This window comes from Euwallacea similis, chromosome 20, assembly GCF_039881205.1.
Source record: "Euwallacea similis isolate ESF13 chromosome 20, ESF131.1, whole genome shotgun sequence".
NCBI classification, from domain to species: Eukaryota; Metazoa; Arthropoda; class Insecta; order Coleoptera; family Curculionidae; genus Euwallacea; species Euwallacea similis.
Genome location: NC_089628.1, coordinates 2,557,539 through 2,583,116, shown reverse-complemented (window position 1 = coordinate 2,583,116; position 25,578 = coordinate 2,557,539). Strand labels below are relative to the sequence as shown.

At 41.5% G+C, this 25,578-nt stretch overlaps 2 protein-coding genes and 3 non-coding genes across 5 annotated transcripts; 1 reads left to right on the top strand and 4 right to left on the bottom strand.

The window, feature by feature from the left end:
• Positions 1 to 6,991: 6,991 nt before the first annotated feature.
• LOC136415555 (transcriptional repressor scratch 2-like) lies at positions 6,992 to 16,140 on the top strand. The gene is made up of 3 exons (XM_066400189.1): positions 6,992 to 7,402; positions 10,134 to 11,040; positions 11,360 to 16,140. The coding sequence occupies exons 1-3, from the start codon at positions 7,192 to 7,194 to the stop codon at positions 11,592 to 11,594; spliced, it is 1,353 nt and encodes a 450-aa protein (XP_066256286.1). The 5' UTR covers positions 6,992 to 7,191; the 3' UTR covers positions 11,595 to 16,140.
• Positions 16,141 to 16,612: 472 nt separating this feature from the next.
• TRNAP-UGG (transfer RNA proline (anticodon UGG)) lies at positions 16,613 to 16,684 on the bottom strand. Its single transcript has one exon. It is a non-coding gene; the product is annotated as a tRNA-Pro (tRNA).
• A 293-nt stretch (positions 16,685 to 16,977) lies between these two features.
• Positions 16,978 to 17,049, bottom strand: TRNAP-AGG (transfer RNA proline (anticodon AGG)). The gene has a single exon. It is a non-coding gene; the product is annotated as a tRNA-Pro (tRNA).
• Positions 17,050 to 17,803: 754 nt separating this feature from the next.
• LOC136415557 (uncharacterized) lies at positions 17,804 to 19,338 on the bottom strand. Its single transcript, XM_066400192.1, has 3 exons — positions 19,203 to 19,338; positions 18,674 to 18,948; positions 17,804 to 18,619 (listed from the first exon to the last, which is right to left on the bottom strand). The coding sequence occupies exons 1-3, from the start codon at positions 19,206 to 19,208 to the stop codon at positions 18,496 to 18,498; spliced, it is 405 nt and encodes a 134-aa protein (XP_066256289.1). The 5' UTR covers positions 19,209 to 19,338; the 3' UTR covers positions 17,804 to 18,495.
• A 787-nt stretch (positions 19,339 to 20,125) lies between these two features.
• Positions 20,126 to 20,197, bottom strand: TRNAP-AGG (transfer RNA proline (anticodon AGG)). Its single transcript has one exon. It is a non-coding gene; the product is annotated as a tRNA-Pro (tRNA).
• Positions 20,198 to 25,578: the final 5,381 nt, after the last annotated feature.

Here is a 25,578-nt window from a genome sequence, read left to right as displayed (position 1 = left end):
AATACCTGCCCTAACAAGCCCTAAATACTTAACTGCCCAATTTGTTTTTGTAATTTTTCTCCTGCGGCAACAATTCCCTCCGCTCACAACAACATCGGAAAATCAAATCAGAGAGGGCCGATGTCGACAATGGCAGAAGTTCGGGACCACACAAGAGCCCTCTCGGCCAGATGGAACTACTTCGAAGTCATCTATATAGGAGAAGTTTCTCGAGAGTTTCACAAGTTCGAGTATTGAAGGTGTTAATCATAAACTAGGGCCTCTAGAGTGGCGTTTCGTTTAACGTCGGTGTTAAAAAGGACGGTTAAATTATCGAACAAACGAGGACAAAATGCAAAACGAAGCCCCCCAGGGTCCCGCTCCAGATATGGAAGTTTTCCTGGTGCTGCTGCTGCTGCTGCTGCTGCTGCTGCTGTTGCGGTCCGAATCCAGGGATTATTCTTATTCATCGGTACGTGCCGAGAATAGCTCGGTTTCCATCCAGGGAAATGCCCGGCCTTATGGTAATATTTAAGGATTTTCTAAACGCCAACCGAAAACGCCGCCATATTTTGCCCGTTATTAAATTTTATTGGAGGGTTATTTTACATTTCTATATGTAAGAGAATTGCTACTTTTTGTCTGCAATATCCCTCTTTCAATGTATCTGTATATACATATGCGGTTTTTTGCCTCCCCGAAAAACACTCTCGACGAGTGATTTATTGCTCCTTTTTGTGTATCTCGAATATTTTGGTATGTTCGTTTATGTTAATAGTCGCATGTTTGCAAGAAAATGGTAACATCTAGTCATAGGATCTTTAGCCTTATATTGGACACAGAACGGGTGCATGTAGGACCTCAAAACGCGTCGATTTTCCATATGAAAATTTGTTCTCATGCCTACGGCTGTCGAAATTTGACCTCATAAAATGTCGAGCTAAAGGAATATTCTATTCCAGAAAGACAATTTTTCATAATTTTTTACTCTCAAGAGAAACATGCCATGCCAACGCGGTTCTGCATAATTTTAGTTCCATCCCCCCTGTATATTTATAAGAATTATCAACTTGATTTAACATGAAGCAGTGGCGTACAGGATCTACCAGAGGAAATCGCAATACTGCAGCCTGGAAGCTCCACGGCTTAGCCGCATTAGATAGCGAGTTCTTTCAAGTGCCGACCACATAATAAACGTATGTTAACAAATTTAAATGTTTATAAAAACACACAAAATTTTCTTGACAAAGGTGAATGCAGCGTTCCATGCGCCCCTATCGAGCATCAGTGGAGTTACACAGGAACCAGCGTACTGGCGCCATCTGTTGAGATGCGCACTTTGTTAACTCAACTCTAGGAAGTTTTTTTGAGACTTTTTGAGTGATTAAAACGCATTTTCCACATAAACCGACTAAAAATCCATTATCATAAATGATTCGTCGAGTTAATCTTGATGATGGTAAAATACGGCTCATGCAACGAGGTCAGGGACAGTTTAATACACAAATTAAGCTTCTAGAAGTGGTCAACATCTACATATATAAGCGATATAACGGTCTTCAGCAATTTAGATTAATTCACGTTAAAACGAATGGGACTTTGAGTCCGCTAGGAGCATTGCTACAGAACATTATTCCGTGCATGGTCCCTCCGCATAGAGCTGTTAATTCCTACTACCCTCTCCGATCATGGAGCGTGAAATCCAGGACTACACGTTGATGTAAACAACCTTCTTTCAGAACCCAATTATCCATGCATTGAACGGGCCCATCTCTCTGCAAAAAAATAGTCCCAATGACATTTCTTATCGTTTCGTACACCCTGAAAACATCCCTTAAAAGATTAAGCTCGTCCCTTTAGTGTGAAGTCTGCTTAGGACGTTTCCGCGCCGCTTGCTTCGAAAACGTCACAAGTGAACGGAAACAAAGCCCCTCAGTTTCAATTACGAAAAGTGCCGAGCACATTGGACAAATGCGTGTCATATTTCCATGAATTATGCATCGGGTGAGAGAAAGGCGAGCAATCTAAAACAAAACGGCATGCAAAGGTAAGAAAATTCCCGGGCCTACACACACAACTCGGCGCCGAGCGCAAACGAAGTTAAAACTTCGGTAAGAACATAATTCGGAAAACCTCCCCCGCCCAAAATATTATTCATATAATCCCGGCAGGTTTCTGGGTGTTTCGCATTCAGGAGATTGAATAATAGGAAACTCGGGAGATCTAACCATAATAATTCGCGTTTCTGTATCTGACAAAGTTTCTTTTCAACGTGCTCCTTCTCACTCTTGCTCGCCACTTCGAAGAGACTATTTTCAGGAGAGAAATGTTTAGCGTTTGCAGCATTGCCATGTTCACCCGAAAATCTCATATGGTCAATTGAAAACTCTTTGTGATTCCGGACGTTTGGGCAGGGCGGCAACAGAGCATGGGAAGGTTGCCTCAATTCTATGCCATCACATTGAATAGAATGTTTTGGTGGCGTCGTGTTCGCAGAGAGAACTTTCTCGCAAATGGATTAAGCACTGGCGAATTTTGAATCGAAAGTGTAGTGTCAGATAAGGAGTTGTTGGCGGGGCTCTCCCTATCTCGGCTTTCAATACAGCCGTATAAGGAACGGAGGAAAGTTTAAATTTAAACTGAAATAAAGAGCGGCAGATGTTTATCGACAACGGGGAAAAAATCCAATAAATAACCAGGGCGAGTAATGAAATCGAGCATCGGCGGATGGCGTAAACAACGCGATCTATCAAAAGTGGAACATGGGCCGGCGATAAAGCCCGGCCGGAATTAATGTCCTTGTTTCTGACACTGATGGCTGTTTCCATTTAAACTAACGCCGAAAACGAATCACACTTAGCCCCAGACTAATAGAAATAAAATTTTAAAATCAATGGACGTCCGAACGCTGTCCTATAAATCATGCCGGATTTTGGACGCGCTTTGAATGCCATTGAGCACGCACAATGCACTTTCGATGACTAGTTAAATATTACCTATTTTTATACGACTATTATTTTGAATTACCGAGTGGATGAACGTAATATTTGAACGAGGTGTTAGCCTGCAAAAGGGGGTGTCCGGAACGGAGAGTCGAAAATTTGGCAAAAAAACGCAGTCGAAACACTGAAACCCCCTCAAAAAAACTTCCAAAGATGAAAAGATTAGTTAAGGGCGCATTGCGGTAGATGGCGCCGACGTCGAAGTGGTTCTCATTGCTGCTGTTGAGTAACTCGCCCAATTAGGGGCGCCACTTGAGCTCAAGTGAACCTCACACATTTGAAATCTCCACCTTGAGTGCACACTAGGTAAATCACATACTTGATATGGACGTGAAACAAGAAGTCTCTGCTGTCAAAAAGCTGCTAAACATAGAAAAGCGAGTCAGGGATGAGGATCATTTGGGTTTCCAAAAGGGTCGAGCTTCCTTAAATTCACCAAACTTTCCCCTAGAACAAGCCGCTTTTAATATGTTTTGGTTTGTAATTATCCACCCCGCGTCCAGAATTTAGCGTGTTTTTTTATCCCCACTTATCCCCTAACTGTTTCGCCCAAGCAACAAGTCCACAACATCTCCCTCCCCTGAAAACTCCCAGTTTCAAAGTCAGTTCTTTGGGGAAGAAACCCGAAACTTTTAATACTGATCCCAGCGTGGAGTTGGGAACTTTAAGGCAACTTTTTCTATACCGAGATTGGGCCATTTAAACAAACGACAAGTAATCAGTGCTTTCCCCCCCACACTCCATGAATGCCTTTTTTATGCAAAAGTCGTTCGGGAAGCATTAGCGATAATACAATTTCGGGGGGCCGAGCGATAAAGATACGGATTTTCTGGTGTAGTCTTCAAAGTGCCATTAGGGGATGCTTTATTAAAAAAAAAAAACGAAAACGAAGTGCCCTGAAATTTAAATCCCTCGTGAGTAATTCGATACGTCGTCGGTGCAACTGGTCTTAAAAGAGTATCATTAGAATTAAACACTTATTCGTATCTATAGGTAGGTTTAGAGTTTCGTTGGTTCCCGCTTCCGGCATGCAAATTTGATACTTTAGTAAGGGGTACTATTACTACGTTTCCTACTTTACTGGAAGTCGCAGTTAGCTCTAAAGTTCCTGAGGGGAAAAGTGCGATTTACGTATTCATGAGCGCTGATTAGACCCTTAGTGCGGAGGAGGGTGGAATGACTCATTGTATTTGCCCTTAAAAGAGGCCATTTTCGGGTTCTTTGATAAATAAAATGAAGCAATTAAGAGAAAAGTATTCTGCTAATGCACGGTAACGAAGAGCACAGGGATCGGGCGAGATGTGGGTTCGGGTCCCAGCCAAAGGCTCATAGCACATTAGAGAATAATTCTTGTTTTTGACTATAATTTCTCTAACACTAAAAACATGATTTCTTTGTATGACTGGTTGCCGAACCATACGAGTAAAGCAGTTGCGACGCGGACGATTAAAAGGCGAAATGTCACTGTCACATTCAGAACTTTATTTGTAAGGAAAGGACGTCATGACGCGATAGTGCGTTGGTGGAAGTGAGATGCGAATATGGAAAGATTTTGGCTCACAAATTAGCGCGAAATTCAAAAGCAGGCAGTATGTTACTGTGATCAGCTACTCACGTATTGCCGACTAATATTCCGTAACAAGTGATGGAAGATGATTTTTGCACCTCTGTATTAGACGTTGTGGCGACAAGGCGGGAGTAATAACGCCCAATGTTCGCAAACAGCCAGGAAGTTTCCAGGCTGATTCTCGATTTCCTCTCCTCCAAATGTAAGATTTCCAGAGGTTGTGTGGGATTGAGGGGAGCGATATCACAAAAACTTTCCACGCCCCCGGAAACAATAACAATTACGTAGCCGAAAACAATCCGGGCTAAAATATAATATACGTATACGTACACATATCCAGGGTTTTTGTCATTTCGCATGGCCGGCGGAAAACAATCGGCCTTTTGTGGCAAAAATGGCAGACAAATTTAAACAATGCCGGACACAATCGCATCCGCGGATTCAATTTATCAAAAGTGTGTGGCACGTGACTGAAAAACTTTCTCCCTTGTGAAGGAACAATGGGCCAAACTGTTCGGAAATGCCGCAAAAAGTTTGACCCCGCAGGGGGTGGGGGGTGGGGCGCGGGCCGCACCCAGCAGTGTTAGTTTTCCAGATTTCAATTAAGACGTTCCCCAGACGCATTATCATTTAATTGGGCCCTTTTTCTTTGTCGGGAAGTGAGACACTGAAAAACTTGGCGTAATTTCCCAAAATGTTTATCTCGGGGAACACGCTAAAAAGTTCAACATCTCTCTCTTTCTTCTTCGACTCTCCCTCTCTCATTACCATTTTTTAATTAAATAGTCCAAAGGACACGGCTTACTTTTGTTGCCTCCTTAAGATTACCGCTGTTTTTAACGGGATTTTCGAGCTGCTATTCCGGGGATTAATCCTGTTTTCTGCATTTTTATAGGAATTTGGAGCAATAATTTGGTTTGCAGTTGCGGTGCTGGACGAGGCATTTTTCATAACAAACCACATAATATCCTCAACCTCACGTCATTAGTAATCCCCTATACTCGATAAAAATTCAAATTTTGCATGTCCTTGTGCCACCCTATAGGCATTAATATCGCTCAGACGCCCACGGTCAGGCACCCACCCCTACACCTCCTTTCCGTGTCTCAAGAATCACGCAAAATTTTCACTCGATGTGTCATATTTCCGTATGTATCATTCCTCCATAAATCACTTTAAGTATTCGTTTCGGTGCTTTCAGAACCACTTAAATACCCAAATATGGATAGTACCCTTCTTGTAACGGTGCAATATTATATGATGGTATCTTTTCCCTTGGTGTCTACGGAAGTCAGGGGCCGGTCTAGGGCTTCCACCCCAGGTGCGTGACCGATCAGGTGGCCCTAAGCCCACGTGGCGGGTGTCGCGTGTCTTTAAACAAGCACGTGCCATATTGGTATACTTTTGGAGAGTTTTTGCGCCTCTGTGTATGTCTCATTGTGCCATTTTCGAATGCAGGAAATCTCGTGATAGCGTTAAGGTAGTTTGGATTGGATTTCCCAGGGGCTCTTCACTAGGTTTCACTGCTCTTACAAAGTGTCTCCGCCACTGACCATTTTTTTAAATTACACCATAAATGTTCTGAATAATCCGCCTCCCTTACACACCAAAACAACTTAAAGAACTATAACATTTTAAATTGGTAACTACGCAAATAGGACATCCACGATAATGCATTTCCGGGAGTGGCGCCCCCATGGAGCTGCTCTAAGCTACTTCATGGGGGCGCACTCGAGCTTATGCGGAAGTCTTATTCACTATATCGTCAAGAGCTCAGGTATTTTCAGATTCAGCTAATTTTTCCTCGAGAATTTGGCTGCAAACTCAACATTAAGGTATCTTCAACCTGATGAACGGCGAGAAAGAAAGAGAGAGAGGTGGCAAGTGAGTTCTAAGAAATGAACTTTAAGTAGCCTGAACGAACATGTAATACTCCAACACGATTTTTCTTTACAATTTAATAAGTAAAATGTGTATACAACCCTGAAAACTTTTAATTAGCTATTCAAGTGATGGAATCTATAATTTTTAAATTAGTTGGGGGAAAATTGCCAATTAAACTTTGAGTTCCAACTTCTTGATCGGGGTTTTTGTCTGGAATTCTAGGGAAATAAGCGAGGCTGCTACGGGGTTACACCCCAACACAATTCGCGTTTTTTTAATCACACATCCGACCTCCTAAAAAGAAAATCTCCCTTGATTGCTACAGTTCCATAAACCACCGAAAACTATCGCGGTTTGCTACCCTCCGGCCCCCCCGACAAAGCCACCCCTCCCCGTCGACCGAGAAGAAGAAGCAACCAGTGCCATGCAACACTCGGTGGCCCCCCTCGCGGAGCGGCGCAACAGCCCAACTTTCAACCCCCGCGTCCCCCGCAGCCCCAACCCTCGCGCTTATAAAATACAGGGGCGCGCTCGGCGGGGCGCACAACCGAACCACGAGGGGTTGACGACGCTACTTTAGTTTAGTTCTCTCTTCGTTCGTTTCCTATATTCACGCTAAACTCTGTCGCTCTATATCTTGACTCTGTCTCTCTCCTCTCTGGTACCACTCGCACTTTCGGTACTGCAATCGCGCCGCGCGGGTTCCACATGATTCGAAGTTAGGGCGACGGTTCGGGGGTACGTTCCAAATGTGCGAAGATGCCTCGGTGCTTGATGGCGAAAAAGTGGAAGTCGTACCCGTGGAGCAGCAAAGAATCGCCCAAGGAGATGGACGAGGAGGAGGAGGAGATTATCGATGTTGTGGGGGACTCGCAGGGGGCTTGCTGGGGACCGAGCAGTCCGACGGAGGGGGCCACTGCCCCGAGCCCGCCGCCGGGAAGCCCCAGCGGTACCACCATTCTTTATAATGGTGAGTGAAGAGACGCATTAGAGGTTTAAAGGCGAAACGTCCCGTATTCCCCGTATAACTGACGCTTTTTGTAACTGTAACAACATCAACTCGACACTTAATTTAATCCATTCTTTTCGAAAATAGACACCTTTCTCCCCCAAACAATAATATGCTCAACAAGGTCGGAAAGCAACAGCTGTTACCTGGCGGTGCGAAGGGCGAAAGCGCCTCTTTCCCTCTTTCTCTTTCTCGGGCCCTTTTAATTAAATCGAACAGATTAGACGACGACAGCTGGCACGAGCGCACCCCACAAGAGGGTGATGCCAAACTGCCACATCTTCCACCTTTCCTATCGCCACCCCTCTCCCAAATAGATAATGAAATAACTCACACAATTTTCGTTGGCAGGCTGTATCAAATCCGTAACTTCTTTCTTTTTGTATGTACCCCGACCATCTTTGGATTCTGAGTACCTCAATCCCATGGTTCTAAGAATGGTTCTGTTTATTACTGAGTCATGTTGAAGTTCAATGAAAATCGTTACCCGATTTGGGGACTTGGCAAAATCCGCCATGTTTTGTCTCTACTCCATCATCTTCGATTTCCAACTTCTTGCCAACAAGACCGCGATGACTATCATGACTTGTTTTCCAATTCCCGAATTTTCTGGTTGACAGTCGTCATTTTCTCCATTATGCAGCTCTCCAGCTGCTGCTCCAGTCACTCTATTAATTCCTTATTCAGCGCCTTCCAACTCCCCTCTCTGCTCGAGATGACGTCTTTGCTGTCTTTCTTTCCGTTTTAGATTATTCCATCTTTCCTGCTTTTCCTCTTCAGGCAACTTCTTCTATTTTTTCTCCTTCTCATCAAAATCATCACCATAAATTTACTGAGGTGGCGTAAAATGATCAAAGATATAAATCTAACAAAGTCGTTTTGTAAATTATTTGATTTTTCTGGATATTTCTAGAAGCGATCAAATCTCAAACTAAGTTTTGTTGAGCAACAGCACTACTTTGTCCTTTCTCTCTCTCTCTCTCTCTCTCTCTCTCTCTCTCCCTCTCCCTCTCCTTCTTTCTTTGATCTTATAACCCCATCTGGCATAAGCAACAAACATAATTGAGCCATCAAACAATTATTGCACTATGGTGTAGTTGGAACAGCAACTGACGCGAGATCATGATTTCGGAAGATCCCAAACACATCAAACCTTTTGCGTGCATTCCACATTTTCAAAAATCATTTTGATAGAAAAAAGGAAGAAAACGACTCAAAACTAAAACTAGAAAATCAAAAACCTCCCATAAAAACGAATCGCCATCGATGGCTTTATTTCGATTCCTCCGACCGCGCGAAGCGCTTTCGATGCATGTACGATCTGGATCGCGGCAAATAAAACCTTCTTTCCAGAGGGAAAACAAGGCGTGGAATATTCTTATCCGAGCTGTTTGTGCCAATAACTCAATTCGCCCAAGCCTTGTAAACCTGAATACGTAAAAGGGGCAGAGGGTCCCTTTTCCGTCGTGCTGTAAACTCGCCCTTTTTAAGTGAATTAAAGTGGAAAAAGTTTTGTTTTCGACATTCCGGCAACAGGTTTTCGCTGCGGAAAATCGAGCTAAATAATATACGGAATCCCGTACCAGGGTCGATATATTAGCTCGGTAATATTACAGCTTACAGCTATACGACGTTCCTGCTGGCTTAATAAAACTTTTAATAGCTTTAATTATAACTCGGAGTTTCCAGTTTTGTGGTTAAGGACACTAATGAATTATTAACCCATATATTGAGCTTATATGCTTGTGATTTGCATCCCGAGGACCTCATTGGAGGGAAGTATTGAACGCCCAAATCAAAATCAATCGAAGAGTATACTAGCAAACTTGGTAAATTCAATTATCACCTTTACCTAATATTCAACTAGTGGCAGGACATTATATTTAAATAGGCAATAATCACCTCTAATCCCATTAGAATTAATAGAATTACTGGGATTACCAACGGGTTCGCCTACATTGAAGGGTTTCAAGGCTTCCTTGGCCATTTTTTTACTGGAACATGTGCAGTATTCTACATACTTTACTTAAAAGGATTTATAGCCAATCGCATTCGCCACAAATGAATATTTTAAATTGACTAATCGCAACGGACCTTTAACAATGCGGCAACAATGTTGAATTAATTGCCAAAATATTTCTGGTAATTAATCTGCAGATATGTGAAATGCTACTGAGGGAAATTAGCAAAAGTAAGTGATTTGAGGATTATTCAATGACTGAAGAGGGAATATTATATTAAAGAGGTTTCTTATATTATATAATATTCAATATTTATTATTGTTATTTCGCGCCCTAGAAAAGCCTCTTTGGCATCGTTGCGGCTCGTCAGTTCAGAGTGTATTGAGATCGACACATGTCTCACAATCATGATGGCTTAGATTCAAATTCTGAGCGAACTAATACTTTTTTACTTATTTCTAGTTGTTTCGAGTTAATTGTAATTATTCATATTATCTTAGAGCCATACGAAGAACTGCCATTCTAGAAAACTTCGAAACCTCCACATAATAAAAGGCATTAAACTTTAAACGAAAGTCCCTCTTAATCGTCATGTTTCTGCCGGTAATTCGCAAACTTTTCAACCCTACTTCCACTCCCGCATCGTATCATTAATAATGAAAACGTCCCCTACAGTGCTTTTTAACTGTTGCTTCCAAGCTAAAATAAAACCCGGTTTTTATTATTTCCAGGCTACATCCACGAGGTGCACCCCTCTTCGTTCACCACCTACATCCCGAAGGGCGATTTCACTTCGCAACACCCCATGGCACCGCCTTACGTCACTCTCAACTCCCTTGAGGAGTCTGCAGGACAAGCAACGTCCGAGTTTATTCCTCCTTCACCGCCTCCCTTCAAGAGGAAGAGTCTGTCCATGACGTTTACTTCCACCGGCGCCCACTTGAGCCTGCCCCCTAAGAAGAAGGACATCTACCGGCCTTACTGCTTGGAGGACAAGAAAGTGGCCGATCACGATGACAATCCCACACCGTTGTCGTTCTTGACTAACCAGCCAACCATACGCGTACCTGCTGAGGAGGATTTGCACGCGGCCCACGCCATCTTGGATCTGAGCGCCAGCACCACAGTGTTCCTCCCGCCGCAGCCACCTCAGATCGCGCAGGACACGAACGACATCCAGGAACAAGAGAACATCAGACCGCACCAAACTATAATTAAGTCTGGAAAGACAGTGGCGTACACTTACGAGGCGTTTTTCGTCAGCGACGGCCGGTCTAAAAAACGGTCGAACCCAGAGGATCCTTCCGTGGCTCTGACGACTAAACTGAGCAACGAGAAGCCGAAGTATACCTGCAGCGAATGCGGGAAACAGTACGCGACCAGCAGCAACCTGTCCAGGCATAAGCAAACGCATCGAAGCCTGGATAGTCAGGCAGCCAAGAAGTGTATGACGTGTGGGAAGGCTTACGTGTCAATGCCGGCGTTGGCGATGCACGTGCTGACGCATAAGTTGGCGCATCGGTGCGGGGTGTGCGGGAAACAGTTTTCGAGACCGTGGCTTCTTCAGGGACACCTCAGATCGCACACCGGAGAAAAACCATATGGGTGTGCGCATTGTGGGAAGGCCTTTGCTGACAGGTAAGACGAGTCTCTTTCAAACTTCGGTCCAACTCAGGACTAAGTTAAATCGACTTTAACGTCTCGAAAAGACCGCGATTTAATCCTCACTCGTTTTGCCCGGTTAGTGCTAACCCGCTAACCTGAAGCGGCTTATTATCGATTTAAATACACTACGATTCAATTCTGAGTCATTACGGAAGGGGTCTGACTAGTTGTGTCAAATTTAAGACGTTGCACCTGCTCGTTTCTAGCTTAAAAAGACTGCAAGTTACTTAATGCCTCAACCGCAATTCCCTGCAGATCGTTCACATCTTCAAGCAGATTCTAATTGTTTCAGATCAAATCTCCGAGCACACATGCAAACCCACTCAGCGGACAAGAACTTCGAATGTCCGAGATGCCACAAGACCTTCGCTCTTAAATCGTACCTTAACAAGCACCTGGAGTCTGCGTGTCTCAAAGAAGAGCCCATGCCTCCCTCGATGGCGTGCCTGGAGGACGCTCCGGTCTCCGGCAAACAAATCCAAGAAATTCTTCCGAGTCCTGTACCCGTACGAGTCTACACTGGTTAAAGAGGTGACATAATTCTACTTACCTATAAAGTTCTTGATGGTTAATGTTGAGGGGCGGCTTTGGCAGGGCGTGTAACAAAGTAAAAAAGAAGAGATATACCTATTTTTAATTACTCTGTGCATTGTAGGTTAATAGAGATTTAGGTGTTCTATGATTTGCCATTCTCCTTATTGGTAGGTGAGCCGTGTCAAAGCCGCGCAGTTCCTCGTCTAGTCCTTGTTCTATTCTAGTCACTATATTCTAGTCTATTGCTAAGCGACTGCAGCCTTGAGGAGACTCAAAAATGTCCTCCCCTCAAGGCTTGGATTCTGCAAATCTTTAGTAGAAACCTCCAAAAGAGGTTTCTTAAGTAAACTACTCTAGCGGCCATATAACTTCTTAAAATCCCCCTAGTCGACGCTAACGTCACTCACCCTGTACAAAGTGACCCTAGCTTCGACTATCGCACTGTATATAGTCCCTCCCAAAACGAGTAACATGTCACACATCGCAAATACGTCCACTAAATTTAGATTAGCCTTAAAGACGCAAATCTAGGGTAACGAAGCCGTTGGTAATGGAAGAAAGTGAAGAACATCCCAATTGCAAAGTTTGAGGCGAAGAATCGAGCAACTGAGCTGAATAAAGTTGGGTTTTCCCATGTCTACTCCAATTCGAGTTAATATGGATTAATGGATGGATATTTCCGTTATTTTTGATTTTGCGAAGACGTTTAAACGAGCAAAAAATACGAATTTTTTCCACAAGCCATCAGGGGCTGCAGTCAAATCTAAGCAGGTCTGTGACGAGAAGGCTCAAATAAAAGTATTTTTAACTCGTTGAAAACAGCTGATTTTACCGATTTCAAAAATACAGCCTTTTGCACATTCATCTCTAATGGTTTGCAACTGACCCAAAATCTGGGAAAAATCATGTTTCCTTTCCGTGGCCTTGAGAACAAATGAAGTACTTTGACAAGTCAGCCAGTTTTGTCAAAACACCTCACTTGTTCCCATTTTGTTTTGACAGATTTTGTGCCCGAATACCTCGGAAACGGTTTGAGATAAATGTGTCAATGTAGGTGCCATTGAAATCGGCGAAATTTCACATTTAAATCGAGAACCAAGGAATGGAAGGGGGTCTATTTAGATTTCTGTTGTTTGTTTTGTCGATTTGAATTGCCTAACGATCAGGATTAACCTGATACCTGTACCTGCCTATACTCAAACGTTCCCTGCACCGAACTAACTTCACTTCCTGCCATACGTACCGTGGCGATTTTTATAAATAAGGGATGTAAATACCTGTACTCACACTTAGGCTGCACTATACCTATCTCAGCTAATCTTTAGTTAATTAACTTTCAAAGATTTCTTTCAACCCCTTATCGCACGTTCAAATGCAACGAAGTTTTGAACGCCAAGCAACGTTTCGCAAACAACGAATCTTAGATAAAATTGTTAAAAATGTATGATAAGACACGATGCAAAATTTCTAGTCGCAGTTTAGTCCCGATATAAAATAGATAAACACCTAGTCAATTGTTTTGTCTCTTCGTATCCAAACAAGTGGGTATGAAAGAGGTACTTGTGTAGATATGCAACCTGGTCCGAAGGACTCAACAATATGTAAAATAGGTTTTGCTATAAAAGTTGAGAAAATCCATGAAATTTAAGGCGAAAAGAGAACAAACTAATACGTATAAGTAAGAATAGTTTTGGCAGTATTTTTGCAAGTGAATAGACTAAATTATTATGTTATAAGGAATTAGGTTAGGACAACAGTCTCGTGGGATGACCGCAAAAGGGCCAGTGCAATATTTTATGTAAAAATTTCCACACAGGGCAGCGGTAAAAATTAGTCTTGACTGGACCCTAAAGCTGGCGAGTGTGCAGTCTAGTCAGTCAGTAGTAGTGCTCACATTCCTGTATTCATGGCGACAGCATTTTTTACATTTTAAACGAACAATAGATTAGCATCAATAATTCAAGCTATTATTAGCTTAATGCCGTATTCAAGGCGAATTTAATAACTTTAATAATTTCCCTATTGCCTGCTGCGCGCTATAAAAATATGTGACATTTTATAAATAATAAATCTTCATTCTATGACCCCGATAATAGAAATTGCAGTAGGTATAGAAAACATTCGACGATCGATCTCACCACAATACATATTCAGAACAAAACACTATCGCCCTATTACCTGTTTAAAAATGATTCATCTGCGAGTCGGCCGTATGTAGGAAAGTTAGGTTATGTAGGAGCACAGAAAGTATTATTAAATTGTACAGTATAGAGAGTGATATTACGCAACTAAGCCCCTAGAGTTAGACGTTGTTTCTTTGACAAGTTTATCATATTATAGTTTGTAATTAATGTTCTGGCATTACTTCGGGAGAAAAACAGAAATGGCGGCACTAATGAGAACGGTGAATTTCGTAAATTAAAACCGCCCCAAATTGGGGTGGGATTAGGTGGTAAGGGTTTAATGGGACGCCAAAACTTTCAGCACAGCCGATGAAGTTGATGGAAAATAGTCTTCTTAATGTATTACCGGGTGGGCGTTCGAAAACGAAATACCCCAGCCAAACTCGACTTTGAAGAAAAATACCTTTAAAATAAGGTAACACTCGACTCCCAAAATGTTTAAGGTCCCTGTTGCCCTCTCGAGTGGAGGGACGTCACTTAGGGGGGTGTACACTGTCAGTTACCTGATAAGGGACCTAACAATGAAACGAATAAATTTATCGTAAAGTTAAAGGCCTATGGCCTTTCAGGTGGGAAGGTGACCTACTTTCGACGTCGATTTTGACGATTCACGCTAATGCTCAAGTCAAGAAATTTTTCCTGAAAGAGAAATCTCACAGATCTACACTGTCGTCGTTCCACAACGTCCTCCCGACGTCACCCTCCAGTGTCTTTTCAACATCATTTAATGACGTCCGTTTGACGTCACTCCTCTTTTTTAACGGAGAGCGTGCGTGAAAGTTTTGGCGGCTGCACTCTATGTGTTAGTATTAAAAAGAAGCAATAATAACGCGTCTTGTAGAGCAATAAACAAAAAGCAATTCTCGTCAAATTCAATGTTCGTCAATACGGTTTATACTTAAGCACATTCGCCGAAATATTTCGAGGCACTCCAACAGCAATAAGAGCGATGAGCAATATTTTTACTTAAGATTTTTAATGTTTCGGTGAATCGCACACACAAAACAACGATTGGAACTTTTTTAAGTGGAATTTACAGTTTTCGTCAGAATCGAGATTTCGAAGGCATCCCGGGTGCCGGGTATTCGAAAGCAATAAAACAGTAGGTTGGTCATCAGAAGACGGCCACGCCTCTGAAACCATAGCAATACGATAGATAACGAACTACCATAGGTCTAGGTATAAATAAATAAACGAGGAAGTTAACGTTTTAGCCCTTAAAAGTATGAATTAACGAGTAGCGAGTATTAGGTCGCGGAGGGGGTAAGTTCGGTCAATTATTCACAGAGACGTTAAAGTACCTAAAAGAGAAGTATTAAAATCAAAATGCATATTCTATGGACACGACACCACCAGTCAATTTTCCCCAACTAGAATAATTCTCCCTCTCTGCGACATTGCCACATAGAGCGCCTATAACTTGACAGCAATATAGCGTATTAAATAATCAAACGAGCAATACACTTACATACTAATACTACTTTTTACATAAGACCTAGAGATACTTAGCCTTTACTACATAATAGTGTAAAACGTAATTTTTGCCGGATGAAGTCGGGCTTCGCCCCGACGGGTCTCAGCCCGGTTCAGCCTGCACTAAAACAATTTTAGAGATTGAACTGTACTATTTACATACCTACCTAATTAACTTAAATAGAGATATTTTATGAATATATTATAATAGAGTTAAATAAATGAATTTTATATTATATAAATGACAAAAAAATGTCCCTCTGGTTCTTATTTACCCAGTTAGTGTACAAAAATTGTAAAAACCACATCAGACGCAGAGAGAATTGTTTTTGCTGTAGGTACAATATATTTTATATAACATTAAGTTATTCCCAGTTTTCTTGCATATAGTCGGGAACATTCCATCTCTAGTAGAGTGTTTTGGGTTGCCTATACGTTGCGCTAAATAAGAACTAAGATGTAAAATATACTATATAAAGTAGCGTAGCTATATAGACACCACGTCCAATGAAAAGTAACTAGTTGCATGCCAAAGAGTTTTTGAACAAGTTTTACAACGAATATATTTAAAAGAAATCATGTTCTGCCACTTTGGTTAACTAACAACCAATTGGCTATATTGGTAATTTATTAGTCAGTTCCACTAATTATTAATATAGTATATTATGCTACTTGACCTAGGAACTTTGTGCATCTCCCTCGTTTCGCGAGGGCGATATACAGGGTGACTAGAATTAGAGTGCGTTTTGTGCTTGCTATATAAAATTCTGTATACACCGAGGCAGTCCATTAAATGACCACAATATTGATTATATTTATTCGATTACACTACATAGGGAGTTTTGTATTATATTTTCATAATAAATAGTATAGAAAAATTAGACCCCGCAGTTTCAATTCGAAATGAAAGTGTAGACTTAATACCTGATGCATATTATATATGTTCATATGTAGGGTGTTTATGAGGGGGAGCCCTGCCCTTAAACGTGACGCAAATTATGATTTATGGCCCGCCTGTATTTATACAGAACGACAGGTGTAAATAGAATTTACTGCGACAAGATGGTATTATGGGGACGTTATTAGTCGGTTACTGCAACGCGGTTAAAGTTGGCATTAACATTATCACCATGTAACTAAACGTGTTACCGTTGATTTTAAAGCTTGCAATGCCAAAGGTAAAATGGGTTTAAAGCCTTCTCCTTTATGGGTATAATTCTGGAAATTATGCTTGAAAACCGGAAATTGTTACGGAGTTGAATTTTTTATTGTTTTATATAATGCCATTGGTAAAATAAGTGATTTGCATTAAACAGCTTATGCTGAAAATTAGAAAAACAAATAAAAAAAAAGACGGGCTCAACCGGGATTTGAACCCGGGACCTCTCGCACCCAAAGCGAGAATCATACCCCTAGACCATTGAGCCACATATCAAGTTATAGGCTTGTGACTGTGAAAGGCAAAGTGCAGACCTCATTAATTACAATAGTTTAATTTTATTTGATTTAATAGACATGGATTTAAAGAAAAATCAAATTTGTCAGTATTCCAATTTTCACGTAGGAACATTGAGACGATGATAATAACTTTTTTTTACTAATGAGTAAGAAATAATTATTATTAAATCAATTGAATATTTTCTCGAACCATTTTTTTAATAAAATGCAATATACGATAATCAAAAGAAATGTCTCAAGAAAAAAAATTAAAAAAATTACCGGGCTCGTCCGGGATTTGAACCCGGGACCTCCCGCACCCTAAGCGGAAATCATACCCCTAGACCAACGAGCCGTTAGCAGAAATTTCACTCATGCTGAATGCCTTCCACATGACCGTAACACATATGTTTCAATTTCAATATTGCGAAAACGGTTAGAACTTGTTAACCATCAATTATTCCATTAATTAAAAAAAAAGTAGTTTCATGTAAATTTTTTTACGAATTTGTTACGGTTATTAATTAAATGTGATGGCCAGTCCTGGTAACAATTATAAGAAAAATATATGAATATTTGTCTCCCCTCAGTTAAACCGTTCGTATTTTTTTAACCTTGATGTTTTTATATTCACGTCAAATAACCCAAACGTTTGCCCTATGTAGAGAAAACCGGGTTTCTTGAACCTCAAAGCCCCGGCACACAAAAATAAACGTTACCTTGGGTGGACTCTTAAGCCGGCTTTATACTGTATATTTGCCATATTCGGCGTAAGTGTACGGCCACTCGACGATTGGGTCAATATTTTATTATTACACGAAGACCGAAATAAAATGTTTGTTCTGGTTTTTATTGTTCGAGAACTTAAAATTTTACGCTGCAGAGAGTATGTCTCTTTAACTAGACGTGTATGTACTGATAAATTTACACGTGAAAGGTCATTTTTGTGGAATTCAGGAAACTGACCAATGCCAAACGTTCATTCGCACGAATTTCATTCCCTGGGCAGAGTCGCGAGTACGTTGATCTAGTGGCCCTAAATCGATCATGTGCCTATTTTGAAGCGGACAATTGTTTGCCCTAATCAAAACGCCAATAACTAAACTAATTACCATCGTTAATTTCCCAGCTGTACCTAAACCAACAGTTGATGTTGATCACCCTTCAGGATGAAGATGCGTAGGAGCGAGCTAGAACAAAAACCTTGGGAAACCCTCAACATGCGTATCCAATACTTACGAGGGAAGTCAATATTAAGGGCTATTTGAGGCTGAAATATTCATTTTCAGCATGCTGCCTCCTTGTTATTACCCCTCTACGTTACTAATGTGGTAATTACCTCTGCTGACAAATGTTTGTAGAGAAATAGACGCATGCAGTCAGTGACCCTGAAACCTATATCTGCACACCTCTTATTAAGACTTGTTGCGTACCCCATTGGTGAGGGGTTGATGCCGATTTTCAGCTGTTTTATAATGGCACACCTGGTCAGTGGAATACCATACAGCTGACGCCAGGGAATCGAACATCTGGGTAGGTATACGTCACGGACTGTGAGATTGGAACAATAATGCCCCTTTGAGGGCAGGGCCTTCGATGTTGTCTGAGTGATTACATGTATTTACTTATACGTCACGAACGATATTGTTTCCCCTGCTATGCCAGCAACCGTGTCAAGAATTTAAATGTTTAGTGGCAACAATAAACAAATTATGTGTTTATTACTGATAAGGCTTCGTATTGCAAAATTTTTAACTTCGCACTAGTAGCAATTTCGTAAATAAATATTCCAACTTAACGTTTAAGATCGCTTCTTATAGTAACAGTCCTTGCAGTCTCTTCGCACAGTGTTAATATCAAAATCAGACTCCCTGGGATCTTGGCAGTGATTGCATATCACCTCAAAGTTCCTACACTCTCCAAACCTGCATGAATAGATCGTCAAGACATCTATTTATTTACTGACCATTGCTGCTCACCAACAAACGTAGTTGGTATAACTATTTCTCAAGCTATACCCAGGGGTGTGGCCCTGATCAGCGGAGCGATACTGCTCGGTACTACATTGATAACTGCACGTCAATTCATTGTAACACAGACCGGATTTCTGGCATTTCGGTATTAGGCAGCACGCTGAAGGCGGGTACTTCGGAACGGTACTCTCGATTACGTTCCCGTAAATATCAATGGTGCTAGCTGAGTTGAATGGCTGAATCAACAACACTGTGATGCTTAGCATTAGGACAAAGGCGGGCTGAAACACGAGGCAATAAAAAGCAGTCATTGCTTAACTACAAGCGATAATAATACTATAGTAGGCATAGTAAAATTCCGATAAAGGAGCCCATTAAAAGGAAATTTATCGTTGACTAGATAAGGAGACACCAGAAGAGAAACGTCTTATTTATTTTCTAAGCGGTCGTTCGTTTTTATTGTCCAGAAACTGGGTTTTGGCCACGCTATTACATTTATAAAATTTTATGATAATATACTTTGAACTCTACTTACCGTCATGGTTATTGCAATGCAACTACACTTTAATAAGCCGAACCAAAGACTGGCTGCCAAACGGGATAATTAATAATTTTCCTTGCGAAATACCAAATATCATGTTTACGTTAGTGATAGCATAAACAGTAGTTAATCAAACTGCATGTAAATAAATAATGCATTTTTCCTTGGAACTGCTGATGTGCCTAATCAATATTCTACTCAGCCAATTCTCCACCAGCATCAGCAGCACCGAGATTCAACATGTGGGCCATATTGGAAAATGTCGCCGTGTGACGTGCCTTTTGCTATATTACCCGAAAAATTCCAATAATGGTGGAAGAAATTGGATGTATTTATTTTCCGCTCAAGAGAGATTGCCCTTTTTTGCTCCCGGACAAATACTCATTACTTTTGTCCGTTCGGACCGGACGAGCCCATTGTTCCGGGAAACAAATGAAAGTCGTTCATGGGACGACGTGTGGGAATGAGAAACATATTGTAGGAGCCTACTTATTGTTTCACGGAACAAGATTCAGCTACGCAACTGGATCAATTACACTAGGAATTTTGGGCAATTTTTTTTTATTACGAATGTAAAGGTAATGTCCCTTTTCGAACTGGCAGATCCAGGACTAAATTATTTGGAAAAGATATTCGAGCAGCAGAAAGATATTAATAAAAAAACGAACATATTTATTACAATTTATATCTGGTATGTGATTTTAAGATAATCAAAATTTAGGTTGACGGCAATATGAAAATCGCACGTGGTGCTTCTTGGCCCTGTATTGGCTCAAATTAAGTATCAACATTTATACTAATCAATCACAGGCGACATAAAAAATAACTTTAATTTCATTATTTAATATATATTTTTAAATTATAAAAAATTATAAATTTTTAAAGAAAATTACAAGAGTAAAAAGAAAAAAGTTTTTGGGCTCGTCCGGGATTTGAACCCGGGACCTCCCGCACCCTAAGCGGAAATCATACCCCTAGACCAACGAGCCTCTGAGAGACGGTTGCTGCATGTTAGATACCTTCTACATGACCTTCATTAACAAATTTAGATTTAAGTTTATTCAACATAAATCATTCTATTACTTAAAAAAGAAAACATAACGATTTAATTTTTTCACAAATTTGTTATGATTATTCTCTAAATTGCATGGCCAGTCATAATGTGGATAATAGGAAAACATGAATATTTTTACTAACAGCATTATACATGTAGGACTTGTACATGTTCGGTTGCAAGTTAAAGACAATCATTGAATATTTATTAATTTTACAAAAAAAAAACGTCTCATGTCTCCATGGGCCGGCCTGTTTATCAATTTATCGAAGCGCGCTTCGAACCCACCACCCGTGGGTTGAAATGCCACTTTCCAATCGCTTGCCCAAAGCGTTAGACGTATTGACGTCAGCTAAATCACTATATGTATTGTAAAGATTTTAATCAGCTGGAAATAGAAATTGTAAAAACTTTTTACGATTTGTGTTGCATCTTTTTCTGGTTTTTTTTTGAGCTAATAATAAAAAAGATTTTTGAGTGAGAATGAAATTTTCAACAACGTTAATTGGTCAAGAAATTTAATTGGCCAATTGAGTAGGACACAAATTTCACCCTCACGGGTATACGGTCCCATACAATTAGGGTTCCAAAATGCAGAGTCACGCTAGTGTTCATTTAGTGTCACTTTTGTAATCGAATTAGGAGGCTTATAAAAGTAACACATAGTGTGAGTAAGAACGGCAGTGACACAAAGTATTAAATGGAATGTACACAAATCAACACTCGTCAATATTTCCATGGAATTGCGCGGAACGTTACTATGAAAAATAATATTAATAGTTTAATTTATTGCTAACAATGGGAGTTTGTTGCTCACAATTTGTGACTCAAAAACAACATAAGATAAACGATTCATTAGGATAAGGACCATTTATCATCACACACGTTCAATTATTGCAAGACTCACGTTGGTGCACTTTTCTTCATTTAAAAAAGTGGAGGAACGGAGAGAGGGGATAATGGGTACTAAGGATAGTTTTTATTGGAACATAAGAGAGAACCGAACTCATTACCCACAGGTTTTAGTGCCGTTTCCCAACCGCCGGTCCATGGCGGTGGTACGAAGTATTGCCACGAACAGGTATATAACACCACTTTTCAATACTTTTACCTGCAATTTATTGCCGGCTAATTATCCAACTTGGCCTTACTCTTTCGTTCCTTTTTGTAACCAACGTCCCATAAATCATGGACAAGTATGATGATAATAGAGTCAGCCCACCGTGTATAATATGTTGCATTTCTTTGAGTCATAGTTTCGTAAAATTGTACAAAATAAACGAAAAAATGGCCTCAACGCGTAATAGCTCCTTAATGGAAATCAAAATCGAATCAGAACAAAACCGGTTCCGAGACCAAACGCTAACATAATAGGAAAGATAGCGATCAGTTTGGCTTTCCCATTTCCAAATTAAATCGGGGCTGAAGGACTCTAGAAATCGAATAGAGCCGGATCGATGGCTCTAAAATTGACGGGATTGAGTTCTCTGTTTGAGATCGGACACCGCTGGCCAGCCGGCTATTTTCGGACATCGATATATTACGGTCGCACATACATTTTTAAACATCAGAAACGCGGCGCATCAGCTTGAATTCGGAACGAGGGAAAAAGCGAACGTTATTGGAGACACAATGGGACAATACAAACCGAAAATGAGGCCATTTCCTCTGCAACAGCGGGAAAAAATGTAAAAATATGATTTAGAAGCACAATGCCTGCCATACAAATTCCAAACAGGTTGTCTTTGAAAACCCCCCCAAAAAAAGGTTGACTGATTACTTCCTGGGAGTGAATTGTCGCCCCAAACCTCCCCTCCTCCTTCCCGAGGAGTCCCTCTTGTCGGAATTCCATCCATCATTTAACAGGCCGCGAAATAAAACAAGGAATATGTATAGGCAACCGAAACTACATCTCGTGACGGTATTAGGATGATTTATTCAGGTCAAACTTCCTTCCTCAGCTTTTCGAAGGGGGCCATTAAAGTGGCTGATACTGATTACCCGAAATTAACCCCATCCTAGACAAACTTCCCTCATCGCAGCTCAATCATTATAAAATCATTAAGCTCGCAGAGAGTGCATGGATATTGGTTTTATCGCGTAATTATGCGAATTTCAGGTGATTCGCGATATTAACTGATGCACTGGTGTTTGACAGTGGCGGGCACTTAAAAAAAGAATCGTTATTTTAAAATCGCCCAGTGGAGAATTTTCGCCGAGTAGTTTACCTGGCTACGTCGCCTTCGTGGCGCCATCGCTTGGTTCTCATGTAAATTGTAGCGATATCGATGAGCACTACGTCGAAATAGCATTCGAACTTTCGCCATTTTGCCAAGAAAACGAAGGTTTTGCTCGCCGAAAGAGTTGGTTGATTTCTCAATTTTACTCCTGACTGTCACGAGGCGGAGACAAGAAGACAACGAAGATTTTTTTGTGTCTTAACCGAATAACTCTGTCTTAACTGAATTTCTATAACCGTTCGTGTTCGAGCTTGTTCCCTCCGCCTCTGAGGAAGATTTCGAAAACGCGTAACTTCGACGAACTGGCGTTGATGGCAACCATCAGATTAGCATCCAGGAAGCCATTAGGCAAATGACGTGATGTATCTAGTGATTAGTTCCACTCCCAGAGCGGGCCGGGATACATGCCCGATTTTTTGCCCCCGCGGGTTAAGAGATTGCTGAAGCTTTTAGAGTAATATTGCCGAGCATATTTCGATATTGGGCCTTTGGGTATTTGGGCTCAATGCTGCCCTAGTTAAATGCGGATAGGCACTTCGGTAACTAAACGCTCTGGAATTGAACAGGGGAGGGCCGGACAGGGGCCAATTTTTCTTGCTCGAGGGAATTCGCATCGCCATTGCTTAATTTTCAAAACTTCACGCACTTAGACGTGAATGTGAAGCGCAGACAATCTTGCCATCGCAGTCAATTTGACTCGATCCGTCACTGGCAAGGAAAACGTGCCACCGGGAAGCTTAGAATTTTGGCTCAACATGTATAAGGGCGACTGATTTTTCGGGGCTGAAGGGTTTCGGTGGTACATCTTCTCTTCTAAGGGCGGAGTGGATGCCGATAGGCCCGGAACTCTTTAGCCTTCTTCATTACTTTCGCGAAGAGCTCCCTTGTGAGGACCGAAATTGTGAAGGAAACACCAACCCCCCAACCCAATTAACAAATTTTCAAGCAATTTACCTGCATCCATTTAAACCTTTTAATGATGTAACTACGAAACCCCACCATGCCATTCTCCCCATGGAGAGCGTTCTAATTCGTTAATCCATCGATTGATGGCGTTCGACCGACCGTGCTGATTAGATTAGTTAGGGAAACTGTGTCCTGCGGGCCTGATCAACAATCGTCGTTGTTCACTTTTGCCCATTTCACTTGCCTTCTTGCTTCCTCAAATTGAGACCGATTTTGCTATAAAATCGCACCGTCGTTGTTAATTTTATTCGAGCAGAGGGTCACTCATCTCAAACGTTAATAATTCAGACCCAATTCCGGAACCAGCAAACATCACAGCATTATAGCGGGAATTATGCAATTTCGAACAAATGTAAAGGTTAATTGCAATAAAATGTTATAACAAAGGTTAAACGTAATTAGCCTAGAAAAAACAGTGGAAATAAGGGCGAGAGGGTAAATTCTGCAACGTGTCTACTTGGGTTGCGCTCTCGAGGGCTCTACACACGTTTCCGAGCCCTTAGGGCGATAGTTGGTTTATTCCGCGCCACAAAGAAACACTTGTGGCCGTGCGAAAAATCGCCAAGAGTGCCCCACTCGCCTGTTTTGCTGACTAAGGGGGCTCGCTTTTATGTTACGTATGGTGATAACAAGGGCCGGGAAAACGAGAACAAATTGCTATTGCTGGATGTATTCGGTTCGAGTCACGGCCACATTAACGCCGGGCTTCTTCGACGGCAATCAGGGCGGGGAGGCCGCCCTTGTGCCCCACGGATCACCAGATGTAACAAGAACCGCAACGTTTCCTGTACTTACGCGTGTCTGCCTCTGTCCAACGGCCACAGAGCCTCACCTCCACCTAAAACCTGCCGTTAGTTGGCCGATGAGTTTCAATCGACTCCAGTTTCCAGAGGGGCTTCCGCATGTCCCAGAGACCGGTCGACATTTTCATGAAACGCCGGAATATTTACGATTGCTGATGTTTATGTTAATTCAGTTTAAAACTTGAGCAAAAACCGGGAGAGCTACGAAGAGTTGGTATACGAAGTGCGAGCTTCTGGTTGCAAGACTTATCGGCTAAATAATGCAAAAACTCGAGCCATCAATTATTCTTGCACACGAACTCTGTGGTCTCCAAAGCTAGAATGGTTTGTAGTTCGACCCGATGCATAATGGAACTATCACGGAATTTCCCGGGAAAGTAGACGGAAAATCTTTTAATTTATTTAGGGGGGAGCAACACGAAAAGATCGATCCGCACTCACGAGCAACGCAACGTTGAAATTTTTTTTGTCGGTGATATAAATTTTATATAGAAAATTATCACGAAGTTCATGGCAAATCCTGAGAGATTGCACTTGTGCCTCTCTGTACGTTGCTAGTTTCACAAGTGACGGAATACAGTTCTCTATTCCTGGCATCCCACGGGAAAATTTACGTCGCCATCCCTGTCAGATTGTATTCGGTGTATTTGCAGGATCCGGGAGGCCACCGTGCACCCCAAAATACTTTTCCCCTGATTTATCGTCCCTTTTTAGAGTCGCCCCTGCACCGAAACATTTGGAAACTCTCCGCCACAGGAAGGCACAATCCGAGCTTACATGGTAGACACCCTTTTCCCGTTTTATCGCAATTCCCATAGTTTTCTCTGAGGTGTCATAATGCCGGAATTACAATTGGAGAATTATGTGTGTGAGCGGAATAAAACATGGCAGAAAGTGTAGAGTAGGCTCGTCCCTGCAATCATGTATTTAGACATTTCGTCCCATGCAGTGTCTGAGTCGATACGAGGTCCCGAGGCGAAAAATCCCATTTGATCCCCAATTCCCGGCGGTCGAAAATTGCGATTTTCCAGGCCGGAATCAAAAAAATAATAAAAGTAATCCCCAAGACAGACAAGCACACTCATCCGTTATAAAGTCGACCGGAGACAAAATGAACGATTTTATTCCGGTCAGCTTTTGCACTTTCGCAAGTCCCATTGTAATTTGGGGATCACAACACCTCCGGGACGTGAGGAAGAGTCTTAGATTGGGAATTGAGGAGGCTATGACTGTGGGAGGAGCCTCCGTAAGAGGAAGAGGGAGAGGGAATATACTTTTTTTCCATTTATTTCGGTTATGAAATACTG